We start from the raw sequence: 21,984 nt of genomic DNA on the forward strand, positions 1-21,984 counted from the left end.
AAATGCATGAGCCAGAGTTCAAGTAAAAGGAACACAAAGTTTCCATTGGGGAGGTCGGAGAAAGCCTTATTGAAGGACGTAGGTTACAATTTGACTTGAAGTCTTGTAAGTGTAGAAATAATAAGCAGGGCAAAATAGATTGAAGAACGCAAGGAGCTAGAGCAAAAACTCAGTTTGAAGACACTCAGTAAGCATTATTTTTATATTATTTTCAATGTATCATTAATAAAATTATACAGTATATGTCCTCTTGTAAAGGAAATATAAATAAAAAATCTGTCTTCTCTAAGCTAACCACCAAAGATTCTTTTTAGTGTATGCATGCATGCATGTATATATATACATATATAAAATATCAAATATATATATATAGTGCTTGGGCTGGAATCCAGGTATTGAAGCATATTCTAGGCAACCACTCTACTACTAAGCTACATCTTTGGACCTTGGTATATTCTTACAGGATTTATTTTAAGCATATCTGTATTTATTTAGGCATATACAGAGTTGTCTACTTGCACTTAATTTTAAATATACAAATATATACATGCATGTATGTATCCTATATATGCACATTTTCATATATGTATTTTTTATAAAATACTAATAATAGCTTCTGTGATGGCCAGTGAGAAGGATCTCAAGGAGGTGCAGAAAAACCTTGCACATTCACAGGCACAAAATCACCCTCTATATATTGTCATACACAAGTCCTCCCTCAACACATGCACAAAAGATGATAGCACAGATTAATGACACACAAAAAGATCTTAATATAGTCCTAAGAAAGGCTGGGGATTTAGCTCCGTGGCATAAGCATCTGCCTGGCAAGTGTGAAGTTGTGAGTTTGATCCCCAGTACCAAATATATATATATATATATATATATATATATATATATATATATGTGTGTGTGTGTGTGTGTGTGTGTGTGTGTGTGTATGTATGTAACAGTAGATGATTTGTAGCATAATCCAGTTGAGTACACACATACACGCACACGCTGAAAGACAATTATCTGTACCTACTGGTGTACCACATGCAAAGCAAAAAGACTGGAAGGTAAATTTCAGAAAGTTAATCTGGGAATGAATTATTTGGTGATATTTCCCTCTCTATGCTTTTATGTTGTTCCAAACTGACCCCAGTAAATATGCATTACTCTGTAATCTCAAAAAGCAGTGCAATGAAACATAACCAACATAACAGCCCACAAATAAATTCAAAACAGTCGTGAGTGTTCTACTCAAGATGCATCCATCCTCTGTAGTTTTGGCACAGCTAAAATTAAATTAGCATTAACCAGAAGACAGAGAAAGCAAAGCTCTTTTGTTGGCCAAGCCATGACTTCAAGGTTCTGATTGGAGTTTTGGTCTTTTGTGTCTGCCTTTGAGCATGCAATGCGCGGGGGGGGGGGGGTGTCGGTTGTTTAGAGCAAGGACAAGGAGGGGGTACCCCAGCCACCTCCACACTGCTCTGGCAGCCACCATCTTAAGGCTTAACATCGCCTCCCACCAGCTGCAAAGAGCCAGAGGCTAGGCAGAGAGGGTGCTGGCTGCATCGGCACTGGATGCCTGGACCCCGCCCCCCTCCGCCCCGCGCAAGGAGCCACCACAGCACCAGCTGGAGACGCCTTTCTGCGGTGACTCCACAAGACCCAGCCGTGCCACAGGCACCCGGGGCAAGTGGGCAAAGTCCTCGGTTGCCCACCGCTGCCTTGGCCGCTGCCGCCACCCGGAAGGAGCTTTGTCATGCCAGGCGCTGTGCAGCTCCTCCTAACTTTCACCTTCGTGACACAACTTTTCCGTGTTTCTTTTTTAGGCAGCTGCCACATCACGAGGTTAATGAGCACATTGAGGTTTGTAATAAACCCGCCGGCCAGATACATGGCGACTAAGAGTCGCTGGTTGACCAGATCGTTCACAGCCACCATCTGGTTCCCAGATAGTTGGAAAACAAATGCTCTCTGGAATTAGAGCATCTGAGGAGCGCCCCGCACTGTTCCCAGGAGAATGGCTAGCATTGTTCCCAGAGTGCGGAAAACCACACACAAATACAAGGGCTTTTGGAAGCCTTAATGGTCAGTAAACCCCACCAGGGAAAGAGGACAGCACACACACAGAATCAGAGGCAAAGTGAGCAGGTCAATTCTCAATACTTTCCAAGTCATGGTTGAAAGAAGATTCTGAAAATATCTATGGGCATATTCAAGATCTGCACCCAGCCTGCCTTCCTTAGGTTGTTTACTTCTACTTTTAAAAGCAAGATAAATATTTTAAGAACTTGAGCTGTTTACTAAACGTCAGTTTTAGAGTAGCAGAAATGTTACATTATTTGGAGGGATTTTAGAGATCTGGGTTTCGTGTTTGTTATTAAACTTACCTATAACGATGCAATAGACCTGTCATTGTTAATTACTGCTGTTAAACATAGGTTCGTGCAGCACAGAGAAACACTACATGATTCCCAACTTTGAGAACTATAATTAATATATGCTCGTTCAAAGCGTCTCAGTTAACAAGATATATTTTGGGAAATATTATCTAACTGAAGGCAGCATAAATAGTATAAAAAATAAAGCTTGTGCTTTTTTATTTTTCCATTTAAATGAGTTATATAATAAGTAGTGAAAAGCTCCTTCTGTGGAGCCACACTTTAAGGAGGTGGGGGAGATTTCTTTCATTGCAGTTAATATAGCAAACTATCAAGGGAGAAAACGCAAAAATGAGAATCCTCCAACTAGCTCAGCACACCCAAAGGAACCCCATTAATTTAATAAAAACCACTGGCATCTGTTGACAAGGAGGAAGAGAAAAAAAGAGGGAGAGACAGGGAAGGAGAAGCCAGTAGGGATGAGAAAGGAGATGAAACAGGATTTTGATGCAAGACAGACTGAAAGCATACGCCATGTAATGAAAAATAAAATAAACAAGTGAAGTTGTATTCAACAATGAATTGAGAGGAAGTGTAATCTTGAGAACACAGGTGAAATAAGCTTCCAGAGAGAGTTCTGGAAGAAATTATCACTGCCTTCAGGCTAGCAAAGCTGAAATCTTGAGGGGCATAATGGATAATGCCTTCTAGCTAGGGCTCAAAGGAATGGCCCAGTGAGGCGAAATTCCTATTAGTGAGTGCTAAGTTAAAATGCCCAAGGCCAAAGGGTAAAGAAAGGGCACCCTTAAGGGAGGACTGGTTTTCTTTCTTCCCAATGTCCCAAGACCTAGCACAGTGACTCACAGAGAAGTCACTTAAGAAATATTCAGAGATTTGATCAACTGAGCAAAGATCATGGCCCTAGAGAAAGCATGCATATACGGCTACACTCTTCCTAATTATCTCCAGATTGTCAAACAGAAAGAATTTGGTCTTGAGCAAACTTGGCTTTGAAAAGAACCAATTGTGTTGTCTAGGGACACAGTATGATAGAATGGTTAGGAGGTGAATTTGTAGTCAATTAAGCCTGGCTCAAATCTTCATTCTACTCTCTTGCTAGCTCAGTGATCTTAGAATGATCAACACCTCAGAGAGTGATTTTTTTCATCTGTCAGTGTATCTTTCTTCCATTAATTGTTATAAAGATTTCATGGAAGACCTTAGAACTTCATCCAGAATTACGTCACCAATTTCTCCAGTTGTTAGAAAGTCAACCATTAATGATTATTTCATTTGCCCTAAAGCACTGCTTCTGGTAATCCTTTGTTACAATATAAATATCTATCTGATGCATCCACTAAGAAGCAAGCCTTTCTCCACCAACCTGTTTTCCTATATGACAACAAACAAGAAGTTAGTACAGCAAAGAACCAATGTCTTCTGATAGAAATATGGCACATGCATTCAGCAATTATTGATTTACAACACAAGCACCCTGGTAATAATTTGCAATTCACAAACTACACAATCTCCCTGGGCTCCATGTACAGTGTACAAATAACCATTTCATTTGGCTGTCATGAGGAGTAAATGAGATATAGGTAAAAATAATTTATGTCTAATAAATAGGAAGTGCTCTGTAATTTAGCAACTGTAATAACAATAGCAATTTAAATTATGAAATAATGAATAAAACATAATGATGCCTAAAGAAATCCCTTGCCTTTCTTAGGTAATTCAAGAACTATCCCTTGTAGTCTAAAAAGGTACAAAACTCTGTTAAATAATATGGGACAGGGAGGGTGTCCACTCAGAAACCAAAGTCAAGACAGGGAGAAAGAGTACCAATCAGGGAGGGAAGCATGCTGAAGTGAAGGGTGGCTACCTTTTGTAAACCAAAGAGTGCACACTGTGTGATTTTATTTATGTGGAATTCAATAGCAGGCAAAACAAATACATGATAATAGAAATAACTAGAAAGGGGCATGAGGGAGCTAAGATGACAGTATTCTACATCTTGACATCGGTGCTAATCACACGAGTGTAAACATTTGTCAGAATTCATCAAGATGCATACTTCAGAGTTGTGTATTTTTCTGCAAGTAAATTTTAACCACAAAAAAGTAATTGGAGGCTACACTATTTTTAATTAATTGTTTTCTAATTTGGCCTCTGACCAGGTTTACTTTTCACCAGATGTTTTTTCCCCTCGCAGTCCTGCTGATGGGCTCTAAAATCAAGGACAATCACAATTGAGAATTTCTTTGGGCTAAATAGTGACTCCATAGAGACCAAAACTGTCGTCTTTGCCATCAGGCCAAACAAGTGACCCAACTTAAGATGACCCTTATATCTTCCTAGAATGCCAACCAAAACTGTATACCAACAAAGGCCAGGAATACTGCTAGATTTATATGAATAAGCAAGAACAATTATTACCCTCTGCCCTTTGCCTGTAAGCAAGGTCATCAACCAGTGATACTGAAACCATTTTTATTTGGAAATTAATACCGAAAGTAGTTTCAAAGAACAGAGGTATTTTTACCTAAGAATCAAGAATTTCTCAAATTCCCTGTGGTCAAACTTAATACCCTGAAAAACACTGCGTCAAAGAAAAACTTGGCCATCCAATTGAAAGCGAAATTGAGCCAGAAGGCTGAGATGGTGGTAACAATGACTACTATATATTATTTCACTGTCTTCATGGAAATCTACATACCTAAGAAATGTTTCACCAGCACCATGTGACATTCAACAAAGTGATACAATGCTGTGGAAAAAATGTCAGAAATAAAATTCAATGCAATTTGATGAACTGGTATATGACAGATAGATACATTTCAGGTTGACAAAAACTCAAAATGAACTACGATATAACTGAAAATGTGCCTGAAATCTACTCTTTGACCTGTATTGATAACTCTGGTGATTATGATGTGTCTTCTGGATTAGAAAATCTAAATAAAGTACCATAGAAAGTGAGATATACAGATGTTTATATTCTATATTGGTTGTTAATACTATATCAGGCTAAAACTACATTATGTTAAAACTATATTATTCTGTACTAGTTTAAACTATACTAACTGTATTGACATTTCAAAAGTAATATTAAGCTTAGTTATAGGTATGTAGGAGTCCATTCACCATATACTTTTAATGTGATGTTCTTCTGGCTCGTGTTGTTTAATCTTGGCAATTATTTTCTATTCTTTTCAAATTTCTCACCTCCAAAAATACAAGCTATAATGCAGCAGATACTAGAAAGCCTTTTTATTGAATATATTTGAAGAGCTACAACACATTACAGTTGTTCTGTGTTGAGTGTAATTCCCAGAATGAAGAGTTGATTTGGACATGAAATAGCACAGCTGCAGAGAGACCCGAAATCATAATAGTTTCATCTCTCCACTCACCAAACTCTGATTCCAATTCTCTCCTAAGTCATTCCACTAACTTCAAGGCCACAATATCTCTACCTCCCTGCCTTAGACGTGAATGTCAACTAACTCCTAAGGTTCACTTTCCACTTTTTACTTAGGCCCCAAACCAACATCCACTCCCATTCCAGCCTCCTCCACCTTGCCAACTCTTGTCAGCCTAATTCCTTCTGACACTTTCCCACTGGCTTGACCCCCTCATGGAGGTACATGCATGAGTGTCCCTTGGTGCAGCTTGTACCACTTAGTGGTACAAATGGATCTAGTCACTTTGTCTGTCTTTCTACTACTAAAATTCATTAAAAAGTTCCATCATGAACGTGTTAGTGACCGCACTGCAAAGAAACCTAAAGGAAGCAGGGCTAAGCACAAAAGATCCTTTATCTTTATCCCATGCTTCAAACTTGCTCCCCTTTTTAGCTTCAGTCTCTATTAATAAAGAAGCTCAACACATCCAGAAATCATAATGACAAAGACCTCGGGACAGGGTGCACTCATCTTCCCCTAGAATACAGTAATGTTTCTGATTAGCAAGCTTCCAGTCACACCCCCAGGCCACGACTGTGACCACCACCTCTACACAGAACAGAAAATGTGGCTTATGACAAACAGAAGAAAAGATGTGACTTAGGACAGCTAACTATAAAATCCCAGGTCCATGCTGACAAGATGAGAAAATCAGTCCCTATGTGAGTAATAGGTTACGATTGTTACTTTTTAATGAGAGATTACCAATATCAAGATTTCTGTGCAGAAAAGTACCTCTAAATACCTGGTCTGCCTAGTCCAAGGCTGACAAAGATGCTTGATGAAGTCTATTGTTGTAAACCGCCAAAACAAGATGATCTTTGGGCATGACGTTCAGGACTCAAATCTGGATATGTCAGCTACTTGACCATAATACCCTGTCCTTGGGTAAGGCAAAGAGGCTACTAGAGGAGGCCAGGAAATGAAGAGAAAATGAGCTGTCGACATAAGTGCATGCAGGCACCACAACCTATTACAGCAACAGCTGTGAGAGTAGCCGGCTTCTTGGACTATGCGTGAAATTGTATTCCATCATCTAGCAGCCAGCATGAGCCCAGCTCTGACGCTAACACTGTCTCATCAAGGCCACCCTCAGCCCACATGGCCTCAACACCTGCCTGGATGTGGTGGCTCTGATGTTAAGCACAAAGAAAGTATTGCCAAAGAAACACATCCAACTCCAAACATGTAGATACGAGCCAAATGACAGACTGGAAACCAAGAACTGCCTAGACTCTTCCAAGATCTATAAAAGATATGGTTTTATCTTGCAGTAGGCTAACAATATTTCTAATGTTCCTCTCCCCCATGCAATGCACGCACATGCGCGCGCGCACACACAAACACACACACACACACACACACACACACACACACACAGGCCCGTGCGCATGTTTGCTCACCCAACAATTGCAATAAACCACATACAGCCTTAACTGAGTGCTTTTCCAACAGAAAACTGCTGAAAAGATCTTATGTGACAAGGTAGAAAAGAGTGAGTCAAAGCTAAGTGAATGCTTGAACAAACAAATGCTATCCTTTCTTCTTCCCTGAAACAGAAATGGAACTTCCGGTTCAAGATCTATGTCACCCCAACTATATATATATATATATATATATATATATATATATATATCTAACAATTTTCAAGTTTATACAAAACATAAATTAATTCACAAAAGCTGACAAACTGTGCTAGAGTACATTCTAATAGTTTCAAACAGAATCAGAATCCCTGCTCCCCTTCCAAAGAGAACAGTCTAACTGATGCCAACTACACATTCACAAAGGTTATCAATGAAATCATCAGCTGCTACTACTCTTGACCTCGCTTAATTGAAGAAAATGTCAACAATCAACAATTCATATGTTCAAAACTCATGTATCATTTACTGGGAGAAAATGAACTTACTGATTACCTGCTACTACCTGTGCGTTAGAAACTTGAAACCTGACAGTCTGTGAAATCTTCTACTTAGTGATGATTGGATGTGGGCACAGCCCTAATGAACAGGGTGGGTGGCTGAATTCAAATGAGCAGGGGACTCCAAAACATTATGAAATTCAATCAAACTGTTATGAAATTATTTGATTTGATTCATTCATTTGTCACAGTATTGTTTAAAATTTAGTGGGTACTACTTCACAGTAGTATATACTTGATCTTATATCCAAAAAATATACTAGTAAGTACCTTAGGCGAAAAGAACCCTTAAATATGACCCATATCCAGGAAATTTATAAATAATCATATTTGTTCATAAATATAGTCAATGTAAGTAAATTTGCCAGACAAAATGACTGGTAGAACTGGTGTATCTCTTAACTCTACATAAAAAGTGGTCTTCAAACCTAATCCCCTTTTCACATACTTGGAAATAGAAAACACTAACAATTATTATCCATTCATTATTTACAAAACGCCCCAGATGCAACAACAGAGGCAGAAATGGCAATCTCACTCTTCCGTAAACTCTTTAAAAGTTGCCTCAAGAAATTAAATTATTCTAATACAACCACAGTTCCCAGTGCTAATAACACAATTTCTACAGACAGGTATTGATTTCAAATGTGCCAAGTCAGTGTAAGAAAGTGCCATGACATAAGCCTAGTCAAAATTTTCATTATTGAGTTACAGAAACCTGTCCCAACGTTTCCAGACTTGTTAATCCATCCTGGACAACTGAAAATTGTATTCCTGAAACAGTAAATCACTTTTCCATGAATGAATCTGGCCTCAGGACACCTCAAAGATAAGATTATCTTAGATAATCACTTGATAGAAATCAGGAAAGGAAGTTTCAGAAACAAACTTGAAACACTCTCAGGTTTAGAAAGGAAAGGACTTGCTTAGATCAATTAGGTGCTACACTCTTCAACTGCATTCTTTTCTCTGGCCCCTCAGTGGAACACAAAACCACTCACCAAGGCATCAGTGGTACAGCTTACCTAATAGCTTGAGGCCTTGGGTTCCATTCCCAGAACCACAAAACAACAACAGACAGACAAAAAGCTCTTAATACCCTGAAGTCATTTGCTTTTGTCATATGAAGGCCTTTGAAGCTCTCCACAATCAGGAGACTTTTAACAGCCTTTCCACTTTCCAAAGTTACTGCTCCAATTGTTTGTGCTCCTCAAACAGCTAGCAACTTTGGGTAGGTTAGAGGGCACTAAACTCTAGCCAGCAGCAAAGCCTGGAAACAGAGCTGATCTTTAGGAGGAGGGCTCTATACCTCCACAAAGTTCCTGAGCCTTTCCTCAGCCCCTTTGCCTAGTTAGAAGAGAAATGGCTCCATTTAGAAACAAGGATAAAGGCCCGAGCTGAAGACTTTGACAACTTTCCGCGGGGGAGGGTTGGTGCTGCCCTAGAATCTCCCAGGAAGAAAGCTCTGGGAGATGAGGAGAGGCGAGAAGCAGGATGGATGGGGAAAAAAAGAATAGGGAAAGGAGTAAGAAGGAAGGGAGGCTGAGGGTTTAGGGGACATGATGATTCCCCGAGAAGGAAACTTGGAACACCCCACCCACCCCCGCTGCAAACCACTTCTGCAGCATTGACTCCGCATGGGTTGATGCGGTTCGGTGCGCATGGGGCCCTCTGGGCCAGTCCAAACCACCCCAGCGACTGCTCTGTGCCCATTCCGGACACTAGCGTCTAAGGCAACTGCCTGCTCTTTCCTACTCCTCCTGTTCCTCTCCCCCACCCCATCTGCAAGGCTGCGGTCTCCGGTTCACATTCCGGAGTTAAGCCTGGCCCTCGCAAGACAGTGGCTAGCACGGGTGTGGGGGGTGCTCCTTCCTTTGCCTGAGTTCTCCAAAGCCAGAGCCCGGCTCAGCTGCGCATCCACAACTCGCCGGTGGGAGGTCCCAGGCCGAGATGCAAGCTCTGGGAGACCCACAGCCGGTCGCCCTGGGCCAGGTGGTTGAACCCCAGCAAGCTGAGGAAGGTGAATGACTCCCCTCTGCGGAGGCCCACTCTCGCTGGGCACTTGTGACAGGGGGACAACAGCCTTTGTTCTCTTGGGGGCTTGGCAAGGCTGCGCTGCTGAGGCGCAGCACAGGCAGCACCTGGGCACCCTAACTGCTCACTTTTGCACGCAGTGTGTGCAAGGGTGCAAGCTCCAGCCTTTCCAGAGGGGGGGTGTGGGATGTGGGGAGTTGGGGAGTAGGGGCGTGAGAGGAAAAGGAGTGTGGGGGGAGGGGTTCTGCGTCTCGGCCAGGCTCTTTGTTTGCATTGGGGGTGGGGAGAAGGGGTTGAAGGTGGGTTCGAGTTCGGGTTCTGAGAGTGGGGCAGGTTCCTGAGTATGTCACCATGTTGCACTCTCGCTGCACGCATATGCACACTCGAGCACACGCACACACATGTATTCGCACTGACAGGCGGACGGCGGCTAGCAGGCAGAGCGGTTCCTGGCGCTCCGGGCTGCAGCAGCTTCGTCTGCCGGCAGCGCCACCACCTTGCGTGCAGAGGGGTAGTGGAGGAGGCTGGAGGCACACGAGGGGCAACAATCCCACGAGGCAGGAAGGAAAGTGTTGCAAACCCAGAGTTCCCCAGCGGCCCCTGACCCTCTCCCTCTCTTGCCTGGGGTCGCAGAGGTCGTGGGCAGCTTAGGTTCCCGGGGAAGGCAGGGAGGCACCGGAGGGCGGCGCGCACGCAAGGGGACGGGGAAACCGAGCGAGGGGAAGCGGGCGGACTCGGCGAGCGGGCTTACCCTTGGAAGCATCTTTCTCCTCTTTGGGTTTGGTCACCTTTCCACTCATAGATCCCAGCTTGCTTGACAAGGTTCGCCCAGGAGACGGAAGTCCTCGCCGAGTGGGCTGGACTTGGGAGAGTGCTTAGGGCGGCAGGTCGCGATGGCGAGCTCTCCTCGGTGTGGCTAGGGGCGGAATCCGCTTTTCCACACCGCTGCCGCCGCCGCCGCCGCTGCCTGCTGGAGAGTGGGGAGGAAAGGAGAGGGGTGAAGGAGGAGCCGCCGCCGCCGCCGCAAGCCCGAGCGGCCGGCCGCGGGAGGAGCCGCTCGCTGCGCTCCCGAAGTGCAAGAGACAAAGCGGTGCGGCGCTGCCTCCGCGCCCGCCGCTCCTGCCTGTCCGCGGAGAGCCGCGCTCAGAGCCCTCGGGGCGCCAGAGAGGCGCGGCCGGGACTCCCCGGCTTCGCTGCCGACCTCGCCGGGCTCTGAGCGGACCGCGCCGGGAGTTGCCTGGGTGGGCTGGCCGCGCGCTGGCGGGCCGCTCTCCCCGCCTCTCCCAATCGGCTGCGGGCTGCCAACTCAATCCAAATAAAACCCCAAGGAAGGTTTTTGTGTTTTTTTTTTTTTTTAAATCAAAACAAAGACGAAAATATTCACTTAAAAATAACGATCCTCCCCGAAAGGGAACTGTTTGAACATGTGATGAGCAACGTGTGAGCCTGTTACACCGCAGAGCCGCGCAGCTCCTCGCCCGGCCCGCCAGTGGGAAAGGGAAGGGGAGGGGAGGGGAGGGTCGCCTCTTTCTCTCCTCTGCCCAATTCATTTTCAGGTTCCTATTATTTTGCCAGGAGGGCCCTCTGAGTTGCTCGCGTAGCGGGGGAGAGCAGGAACCGGCGACCCTTACCTGCTCTCTCTCCCTACACCCACACCCCCTCGGAGCTCGCCTGCTCCCTCGCTCGCGCTCTCCGTCCAAAGAACTCTCCACTCGGTCCCGGGGTGCCGCGCGATCAGCGCCGCGGCGCCTTCTATATAAACCACAAGGTGTGGGCAGGCGGGGGGCGGGGGCCGGCGAGGGCGGGGCCCCACAAAGCCGCCTGCCGGCTGTAGTAAAAAGAGAGCTCGGCAGGGGCGCGCCGACGTCAGTCGCCGGTTGGCAAAAGCTTGGCGAGTACTTGGACTGTGTGTGAGCCTGTCAGCCTTCTCCCCTGGATCCCTTGGGACAGGCCTGGCCCGGGGCGACGTGGGAGCGGGATCGCTCCAAGGGCTGCGGGCATCAAAGCCCCGCGCTCTTATTCGGCTCCTACACGCCCTCCGTTTGCATCACTGCTTCCTGGCTTCGCTACCCCGGACTGCGGTGATCACCACCTACACTTTGGAGACCTCGCTGTTTGCAAGCTGAGTGCCCGAACAGTGGAACAGTGGAATCTCGACCCCCAAGTCGGTGACCATGCCAGACGCCAGCCACTCAACTTGACAAGGCTGAATCTGGAAGAAAGGGCGCACAAGCATCTGAGCTTCTGTTCCACAGAGAGTGAAACTGACTGAGGGTACTAACTGCCACCCCAGCCCCCCACGCTGATCCCCCCCCCACCAGAGTTGGCTCTTGTCATTGACAAACTGGAAGCTAAGATACCCTACAGCCCAGATTATTCAGCTCCAGGCAAATGGAGTGAGGTGGGACAGGGTATTAAAGTGCCCAAGAGGAATAAGTATGATCCACAAGTCGCCTGTCACTTGGGACAAAACCTAAGGAACATCCCAGAAGATTAAAACTGGAAGGAAAGCTGCTCTGAATTTGTGCAAGGGGGCAAGGTAGTGGGTGACTTGGTAGTTAGGAATCCGAACCTGAGGTATCCTAGGAAAACTATTCCCTGATGGCCCTTCCTGTAGGCAGTGGCCAGCAAGGGTCCCGTGCTCTGCTGAGGGACTGGGGTGACTCCTAGCAGGACTTGGTCAGCAAAGCAGTCTATGAATCAGCCTTGCCACAGGGATGTCCTAGTGAGTCCCATGCAGAAAAATCCTTTCCCTTCTGCCCTACTCAACCTGAGGGGCTCCTTAACTCAGTTTCATTAATGGCACTAAACCAGGCGAGGAAATCATTCGGATGGATTAGGCCTACTGAGTCTCAGGCAGTAACTCAATTAGAAGAGCCTGCTGTGGCTTTCAGGACCAGGAGTGTGGGCTGCCCCTGCCTCCAGCCAGGGTCTAAAGGTCAGCAACCCTCTAAACTCAATTTACAGCCTCCACCCTCAGTCTGGGAGGAACTGGAGGCCTGTTTTTCTTGCAAATAATATCTAATAAGCTGGAGCTTGATGATACAATGTAATTATCCAACCCAAGGTTAGACCATTAATTAATATTAGTAGACTGGGAAGGAAGGAATTTCTCTTCCAATGATGGGAATTCAACAGGGGTGGGGACCTGGACGGATTCAGAGGAAAAGGCAAGAGGGAAAGAAATAGAAGTCCTAAATAATTTATATCCCGTCAGGGTTAGCATCCACTTAGGAGCTAATCTGTGCCAAGCAGCGTGCTAAACATTCTAAACCATTATATTATTTCATCTTCACAACAGCCCTAGTAAATGTTGGTTCTGTTATTTCCAATTTTCAAAGGAGAAAAACCAAGGCTTGGAGAGGTTAGCCTTCAAAGAGATCCTAGAGCTGGCAACTGGTAGAGGCTAAATAAAAAGTAGGTGAGCCATGGTAGGAAACCAGGTAGATCTGCCGCGAAAACCAGTGTGCTTCTATTATTCCACACCATTTTCAGCAATCATATCAGCCTCTTAAAAGGAATAGGACACACATTTTCACTGGAACTACCTGCCAGTCCTAAACTCCTAAGTCTTTCCAAAGTGCATATAGTACACACACACACACACACACACACACACACACACACACACACGGGCATGCATGCTCATACATGCTCACATGTATGCAAGGCAAACACACACAGAGGAAATGGACCTCTCCTACAAGAACTCTACAGTGGCTTGCTCCCATGTGGAATCAAATTGGTGATATCATTTGTGCATTTATGCCGGAGACCAAGAATTTTGACTATTCGACTGCAATGACAAACAATCCTATCCAAGAAAGCCATGGGGATCTTTTCCTCTTCAGAGCCCCATAAAGTGTTTAGTATGAACAGTAAGTATTGTTCACACTGGTTCCAAGAAAGACCTGCTCCAGTGTCCAGGCTTCAAGCTAGTTGGTAAAGTGGAATGGTCAGCTGGAAGGGGACCCTAAGTCTGGGTGAAGGTGTTTAGGGGGTGGTATTTTCCCTACCACCTGGACTCATTTTGGAATCATCTCACTGAAGCCCTGGCTTAGCTTATAGCATTTCCTCTGCTCCATCCAGAATCATCTCCCCTGTCCCACTGGTAAGAAAGGATTCTCAGTTTTCAGTCTAGTGATGAACAGTATCTTGTCACTTCACTTCTCTGCCTTGTCACTATAGTAAAATGTGCACCGTCCTGTCTTTGTCCTTCCTATGAGAGAGAACCCATAGACCTGATAAAACACAAAGGAAGTAACTTAATTCTGGAACAAAGCAATATTCTGAAACAAGATGTGGCATGGTCACTCCTCTAAAGAGGGTTGAGCTGACAGAAGCTTGAGCCTTTGGTACTAAAATGCAAAACGTCCTGAAAATCTCAAGTCTCTTGCCCCTATCATCAACCTGGTGTTTCATGAGCGTGTCCAAATAGCTCAGGACACCAGTCTCTGGATTCCAGGTCTGTTTATCCTCCAGTAGCTCTGAGCAATGTTTCTGGGCAAGAGGCCACAGGGTTTCATTGTCTGTGCCAGAAGGTGAGGTTGGGGTGAATGTTGGCATGAAGGGCACATGCACTTGGACCTTTTTCCAGGCAGTGTTCGGCTGTCTGAGTGTAGAGACCCTGCTACCAGGCACCAACAAATTAGATGTTTTATTAACAAAGCTGCTTCTTACTGGACAAAATCTGTTTCTCATTTGTGAAAACACTTCAGAACAGAAAGTTGGTTCAAAATGAAGCAGACTAGCACCAGCCACGCTTCCACCTGAGGCACTTGAGATAAAGAAAGTCCACTGGGCCAAGATTTGGAGTTGGAAGTCACAGAATCCTTAAACTCCATTTTCAACAGTTTGAACCTTCAGATTCAAATGCTAGAGCTATGAAAGGCATTCATTTCTGCTTCAAACCTTGCAATGTTTATCAGCCTCCTGATGCGAATTGCTTTCTATCAAAACTTCAGGTGACTTGGTGGATTATAGAAATGTGCAAACTGGGGAGGATCATCTCCAAAGATGACCATGGAGAGGGGTCTACTATGTTCTCTCCCCTTGGTCCTGGCCGGGCTTATAACTCCTTAAGCCTTCAGTGTAAGATAGAAGGGATGCTCTGTTACTTTTACAGTAGCTTGGGAAAAGCTGTGATAAAGCTGCCTGGCCTTCTTGGGGACAAATTTCCTGCTGGCTCTGGGAAAAGACAGTTGCCATTTTAAAATTTGTCCACACTGAAATCACCATTATTGGAGAGTTCAATTCCAGGGTCATCAGTTGACAGTTCTAGACAAGCATCCAGGCAACAGGCCAGCACCGTATGCCATCCAAATAAAGCAGCCATCTTGAATATGCAATCAATCAAATAACTAGAAGACTGCAGCCTCACAAAAGGCTCCTCCGTGGAGATCTACTCATTGGAGCCCTGCTCAAACTCCTGATCTCCTAACCCATGATACAAGTTAAATAATTTTTGTAGCTGCAGTTAAAGGTAGGCTGTAATCTCAGTTCTCCCAAATGTCCCTTAAGATTAAAGCCTTACTTCAGGGGGTGCAGCTGTTGGGAAGTGGTGGAACTAGTGGGGCCTTACCTCATTGTGTATATACTGCACCTCCGAAAGGGTTGACTTCTGATGATGTGACTGCTTTCCCTGACACATGCCTTGTCATTACTATCTGCCATCCATTGCGGGCCCCTCAGCAGAACCTAAGCTTACATCGTGCTGTTTGTTCTTTTATTCTCTAAACCTGAGAAAAATAAACATTTTCTCTTTAGGGAGTTATCTGCCTCAGGTATTTCATTGCAGCAATGCAAAACTGACTAATGTGGGTGCTAAGTTTTAGGAAAGTAGGTCTGTAAAAGTAATAACCAATGAAGTTCTCATAATACTATATGTATGTGCCTCTCCATCCTGCAACACTAATGTCTGTTTCCCTTCCACTTGAATACATCCTGGCCTTCTAACTTGCTTTTTACCAGTGCTGTATGGCAGAAGTGATTCTGTGCCAGTTCCATCCCTAGGCTTGAAGAGGCTTGGCAACTCTCCATTTTCTCTGGGAAAAGCCATCCATGGTGTCAGAAATCAGAACCCCTGAGATCCATGCTGGGAGGAATCCCAAGCTAGTCAAAGAAAGGGCCATGTAAAGGAACTAAGGAACATAGATGATGGCATGAATAAAGGCTCCCGACAGGTGATTCCATAGAGACTACCCTGGCCAATTCCCACAAGACTTCAAATTTTATGGGCAGAGAGCAGGGATCCTTGCTGCTATATTCAGTCCAAATTCCTGACCTGCAGAATCAAAATTATTGTCTCAATACACTTCATTTTGGACTTATTTGTTATTGAAGCAGTAGATAATTGAAATGAGGATCCTAGAATCATTTTTGGACTCTTCTTCTTTGTTCCTTAAATTTCCATGCTAGCCATTAAAATGGGTTTGTAAAATGAGGAAAAGTTGCAAGACAGAGAAATGTTAATGATTTTCCAACAACAGCTTAACACTAGAACCTTCTCAGTGTACAGCAAGTGGAAATGTGATTTTCTGCCTCCTATACACTTGAGCATTTGGACATCGTAATGTGACATTGGAGTGCAGGTTAAGAATAAGCATTGTCCAGTGTTTTCTCACTTTCTTGTCCAGTGATGGAGGGAACAATGAGCTCACGCTTATTGAAAGAATCAGTTTCCCTTTGAAGTGATGAATATCACTAGGAAATGTGGGCTGTCCATCCAGAAGTCCCACCATTCTGCAGTGGAGTCTCCTGTGTCATAGAGGAGTGGGCCTTTCTCTACATTCAAAACAGAAGATTATCTATTGTCTCTGCTAGCCAAAAGACTTTGGCTTAGGTCAGTTTTGGAAGACTTTTACATCTTTCTCATCCCTTTATTCTAGTGCTCACACTGACAGCAACTGTGGAGATTAAGCTTCATTGTGTCAGCTTCATTGACTTGGAAGCCTCCAACTTGGAAGTTGGTGGGGCCCATTTCTGAGTGGGCCTGGGTTGGAATGGTGTGATCTTGGCAACTATATCTAGTCCATGGCCCCTTTTTCTCTAGCTCTGCTTCTCAGTTGCCATGGACAAAACTGCTTTGCTCCCCTGTGACCTTATGCTGTGGTGAGTCTGTCTTGGAACCTGCGGGCTCTGGAAGGAATCTCCTTCGAACATGAGCCAGATTATCCTCCTAGAAATGGTGGGAGCTGGGTATTGGGTCCAGAAATGGGAGAGCTGAGTAACACAGTGGTAAAGGGAAACAGTTTGGCAAGCCAGTGTTTTTTTCTTGAAAAATTCTTGGATGTAGTAGTTAGTTGTTAGCATATTTGTGTTTGCCTATATCTTGACTTCACTCAATGAGATGTTGCTAGGTGACAAAGACTCTTGTTACCTCTGTATCCACCCTAAGGTATAAATAACAGTGCCTGCCATAAAAAAACCACAATGAATAGCTGCATCATGATAATGATGTTTATTTAATTTACTGAATTCCTTGTCTATACTATTTATCTAGATTATGGCTTATTTCAGAAATGTGAAACAACTTAGCCTAGATCACACAGCTAGTGAAACGCGGTATACTCAAAATGGTAACTCCAGTAGGTCCTTCTGCTTTGAAAGTCCTTACTCCTTCTTCCATATGACACAATGTGTTTTACAAATATTATGGAATAACAAATACCTCTAAAAGTTCTCCAAAGAGAAAACCAAGCATCAGAGCAAGAGTGAAGATCTCAGGGCTCACTGGGCTTTGATTTCAATTTTATCAATGCCTGTCATGGTTTGTCTGTGCCCCTAGGCCTCATGAATTTACATTGTGCATTTGTGATTGGTTCATTGCCTAGTGCTTGGATTGATGGTGTCAGTGCTACACCCACCTAGGGGTGGAGCCAGGATGTAATGTATTGGCAGGAAGAAGGTGTGTCTTGCTCTTTTGCTGGTTTCTGCCTTGCTGTTTGCAGCCGCCATGAACTGTGGCTCTGCCATGTCACCCTGCCTTGGAGCCAACTGAGTATGGACTGAAACCTCCAAAAACTGTAAGAAATAAACCTTTCTTTCCCACTTTGTGTATCAGGTATTTTGTCTCAGCGATGAGTAAAAATTAACTAAGACAATGCCTAAATCTCTCCCCACTCTTTCCTGATGGGTTTGACTTGGAGCTGTGCTATCCAGAGTCCCCTTCCAGGAAACGTTTGCCACAGCTCCATCAGGGTCAGCCTCAGCTGAAAGACTGCTTCACCTGAGGTCACTCCCTTCCTACAGTAGCCCACATGCAGCAACTAAGAGAGGCACGGCCATGGTGAATCCGTAGGCCTTCTCCCAGACTCCAGAGCTGTCTGGTCAGTTGGCTCAGGCTCCCTTAACCCTCAGCTGCTCTGTGTGCCAGTCCTGCCTTTTCACCCTTCCCCTTCCTTTCAGAACTGGTGTTGCCATTTCTCTTTGTCTTCTTCTTCACTCTGTTTGCAACAGATACCAATGACGTTCATTTTGAGGGGCTGGCAAATGCATGCAACAGGTCTTGATAATTTTCAATTTCCGTTACCCCTTTATCTTTTACTTTCTCTCTGCCCCATCTCTCCTTCCACATCTCCCATCTCCTTTTTTGTTTTCCATTATCTCTCCTTTATTACATTCATTTATTTATAATTTAGGGGCCATGGATTTAGCTCTGCAGCATAAGTGACTGCGTGGCAAGTGCAAAGTCATGAGTTCAATCCCCGGTACCAAACAAAAACAAAAACTAATAACTTAGTTATTAGGTTTCTCATACAAGAGAAACCATGCAACATTTGACTTTGTGTTTCTGACTTCTTTACTTTAGCATTACAAGCTTAAGCTCCATTCATTTGTCTGCAAATGACGTGATTTCATTCTTCTTTGTGGCTGAATACTATTCTATTGTATATCCATCTTTCACAATTCTTATTCTCTGATGAACATCTTTCTTTTGTTAAAGACAGTGTAAAAATCATTTTCTTCCTCTACCTCTGATGTTGCCCATCCCTTTTGCTTCTGATTTATTTCTCTGCCTTCTTTAGTAGTTCTTTGAAGCTTTTTGTAGTATAGAGGATTGGGGCTTAGATTTATGCCTGGCACAAAATCAAGTGACTCTATCAGGTGTTATATTTTAGGGAAAGGAGAGCTATGTATAGATGATCAAGAAATAACAAGTTAGGTTTCTAATGTCTTGTATCTACCCTTTCCTGCATCTGAAACTGTGACCGCACTGATATGTGTGTTAGTCAGCTTTCTGTTACTGTAACAAAATACCTGAAGTAATCAAATTTTAATGAGGAAAGGTTTACTCTTGTTCAGAAGTCTGGAAGTTTAAGTTCATGGCAGATTGGCCCCTATTTCTTTTGAGCTGGTGCTGAGGCTCATCATGGGGTACAATGCCTCAGTAAGTAAATCATGGACAGAGGATATAGAGGACAAAGCTTTTAACCTCATGCTGATTGAGAAGTGAGAGTGAAGGAAGCATTAGGGTCCTAGTATCCCCTTAAAGGGCATGCCACCGGTGATCTAACTTCCCCTTCTAATTCCCCACCTCTTAAGGATTTCACCACCTCTCAATAGCAGCACAGGCTAATGACTAAGCATTTACACATGGGCCTCGTGAGACACCTATCCAAACCATTACAGTGTGGTTTAACCTGGCTCAAAATGGATATGTACCTGGCACATGATTGAACTGCCTTTACACATTACATATTTGTCATATTCCTGCCATATGTGGCTTATTGTAGTCTTTTGTAAGGATCCTCTCTACTCTTGTACTTTTTTTAGTGTTCCACTTCTGGAATTCTTTATCTGCCCCATTCCAGTTTCCTCCGTGCAACCTCTGATAACATCTCCTTTTTCATGTTCACATCCTTTCTCCCACTAAGAGGGCCTAGCAAGACTGTTTGCTAGTACACTTTTCCTAGATTTAGTCTACTTTATATGTAAACAATGCCTCCCTCCCTCCATCCTTTCACCTGCAAAATAAAGAATTCCTGTTGTGTACTTTGGAGAAAACGACTCAGCTCAGTGGTAGGGGATTTGCCTCACTGCTGCTAGGACAGCAAAAGAGGAGTTCCTTTGAGAGTGCCCACTTGCTATGGAAAGAAAGAAGCAACAGTATCATTTTGCTTTCCTGCAGACAGCACCAGAAGTTTACTCCAGGCAGTGAAACTAATGACTAAAAACAGAGGAGGTAATTAATATATTATGCTTTATATAAACAGTCATTTCATCCCCATAGCTGTTTTTAAAATTGGCTCTTGTTAGACTTGATTTTAAATAATGAAAAGAGCTCAAAGGAAGGGCAATTTATCTCCTCACAGTGGAGGGGTTTGAACCCAGATCTTTCTGCTGTCAAAACTTGTGCTGAAATCTTCAAGAAGGCATTGGTTGGCATGGGTGAGAAGATTTCAGAAGAATCTGTGACTAATGAGTGATGCTCTAGTTTTAGTGTAAGTGGAAGGGACATTTATGAGAACCACATCAAAGCATGCCAGCGGAGAGGGCGGTGGCACTGTGATTAAAAGCAGGGAAGCCCTCTCCAGAGGCTTTCTCATTCACAGCCAGAATCCTCTACTCACTGCTTTTGTTTGTTCTTTCCGCTGATGTTCTGTATTGGTCCAGAATGGATGTTTGACTGGCACATGGTCAAAGTGACCACCCATTACACTGCTGTCAACTTGGCTATCACTGTTATTTGTGGTTAAGCCTAGCAACTAAATTGCTTCAAAGCCCTTTCTGCTGTGATTTCAAATCAGAATTTGCAGTTGAAACAAACTCTCTCAAGATGCCCAAAGAAGTAAAGAAACAGAAGCCACCATTCTCAACAGAGACAGAGAGTGAAGCTTCATGAGTCGAAGAGTTCCCAGTTCTTCCTAATCTTGTGCAGCTCTACCTGGGAACTTTTCAGAATTCCTGAATGTTGATTTCCTTGCCTCTTCTAGTGCTTCAAGTTGTAGTCATTAGATATATTTTTTTCTGATCTTCAGCATAAATCTTCAGGACCTTCACTGCCCTAGTTCCTACTTTGTATGAACCTAATTTTTAAAATATATGCAACACCTTAGCATTGCATTATCTCTGTGAGTTTATTTTCACAAGTTAAAATGGATGAATACAGGCACCTGCCTTGAACTTCACCTCAGCCTTGTGTTATTATAAAGTGACTGCCTGGGAAGTTATGTGACTAAAGCCCATTCACACAAAAAACTTTAATTTCTTTAGCAATCACAGAAAGCTCCTAGAAGATGTTGTGCTAATTACGGGTTGTCTTCCATTCCCAACACCAACATACTTCTCTCTCCTAAGCCTATGAAGAAGAGTGGTGAGTGAAGACCTGGATGCCCTGAGACTCTCAGCAGAAAGTGTTGAGAATTTTCTCCCTTGAGTGCCAAGCAAATCTTACATCCAGAACTACAAAGGAGAGTAGGAACACGGGAGACAATGATATCACATCTGTGTTTCTGCTCTCCTGGGCCTTCAAGAGGCCATGAAACAACCAACTAAGGTAACAGATGGGGTCAGTGTAGAAATAGAAAGAGAGAAGCTTCCTATAGCTTCTTAGTTTCCTACCATTCCAAAGTTGTTGCAACTTGCCTAGCTCTCCTTTCCCCACAGCTTGACCTCAGTGGGCTGCAAATACTTTATAACTATGTATCTCTTTGGCTCCAGAAACCAGCAACCAGAGAAAGGGTGTTTAAGCAAAACATACCTAAAAAATAAAATGGTGGGTGGACAGACAAGTATCACCTTGAAAATCATCACCAACAATAATAATGATGACAAAATAAGAGCATGTAGAGACTCAAGCGTAACATAGAAATAGACTTTTAGGAACTGCAAAAGTGTGATTTCCCAAAATGCATAGTTCAGTTGATGGATTGGAGAAGAGGATAGGAATACTTCCTGAGACTCAAAATGAGTAGAAATAGAATAATCAAGCACAAAGTCCAAAACCCCCAGAAAAGAAAGTCGTGAAGGGGAATGTAAGAGAGTTGGATAGATCTTCAAGAAAAATCATATGATTCCCCGAATGAGAAGAGGAATGAAAATAGGAGGTGCAGTATTTTTTTTAAGTAATGGAAAAGAATTTTTCTGAATATAACAGGTATATAATTTACATAAATGATTTAAAGGCAATAAATGACTCTGGAACTTTAAAAACATATTTCTACATTACTGGGTCAAACATAGTCTG

The 21,984-nt window shown here is 43.8% G+C and overlaps 1 protein-coding gene across 3 annotated transcripts in view; it reads right to left on the reverse strand.

Moving 5' to 3' along the window:
* Fgf13 (fibroblast growth factor 13) overlaps positions 1-21,984 on the reverse strand; it is a 501,298-nt gene that overhangs the window by 472,704 nt on the left and 6,610 nt on the right. The window contains exons 1-2 of one of the 3 annotated variants that reach the window (XM_013146954.3): positions 11,429-11,560; positions 10,549-10,767 (exon numbers count right to left, since the gene is read on the reverse strand). In XM_013146954.3, the coding sequence (XP_013002408.1) occupies positions 10,549-10,597 (49 nt within the window). In that variant the 5' untranslated portion in view covers positions 10,598-10,767; positions 11,429-11,560. Of the gene's footprint in view, positions 1-10,548; positions 10,768-11,428; positions 11,561-21,984 lie in introns of those variants that run through there. The other 2 variants (XM_063246465.1, XM_013146953.3) reach the window with 2 other exon arrangements.

The sequence above is a fragment of the Cavia porcellus genome, unplaced genomic scaffold, assembly GCF_034190915.1.
Source record: "Cavia porcellus strain 051 isolate PalLab524CR breed Dunkin Hartley unplaced genomic scaffold, mCavPor4.1 scaffold_3, whole genome shotgun sequence".
Classification (NCBI taxonomy): domain Eukaryota; kingdom Metazoa; phylum Chordata; class Mammalia; order Rodentia; family Caviidae; genus Cavia; species Cavia porcellus.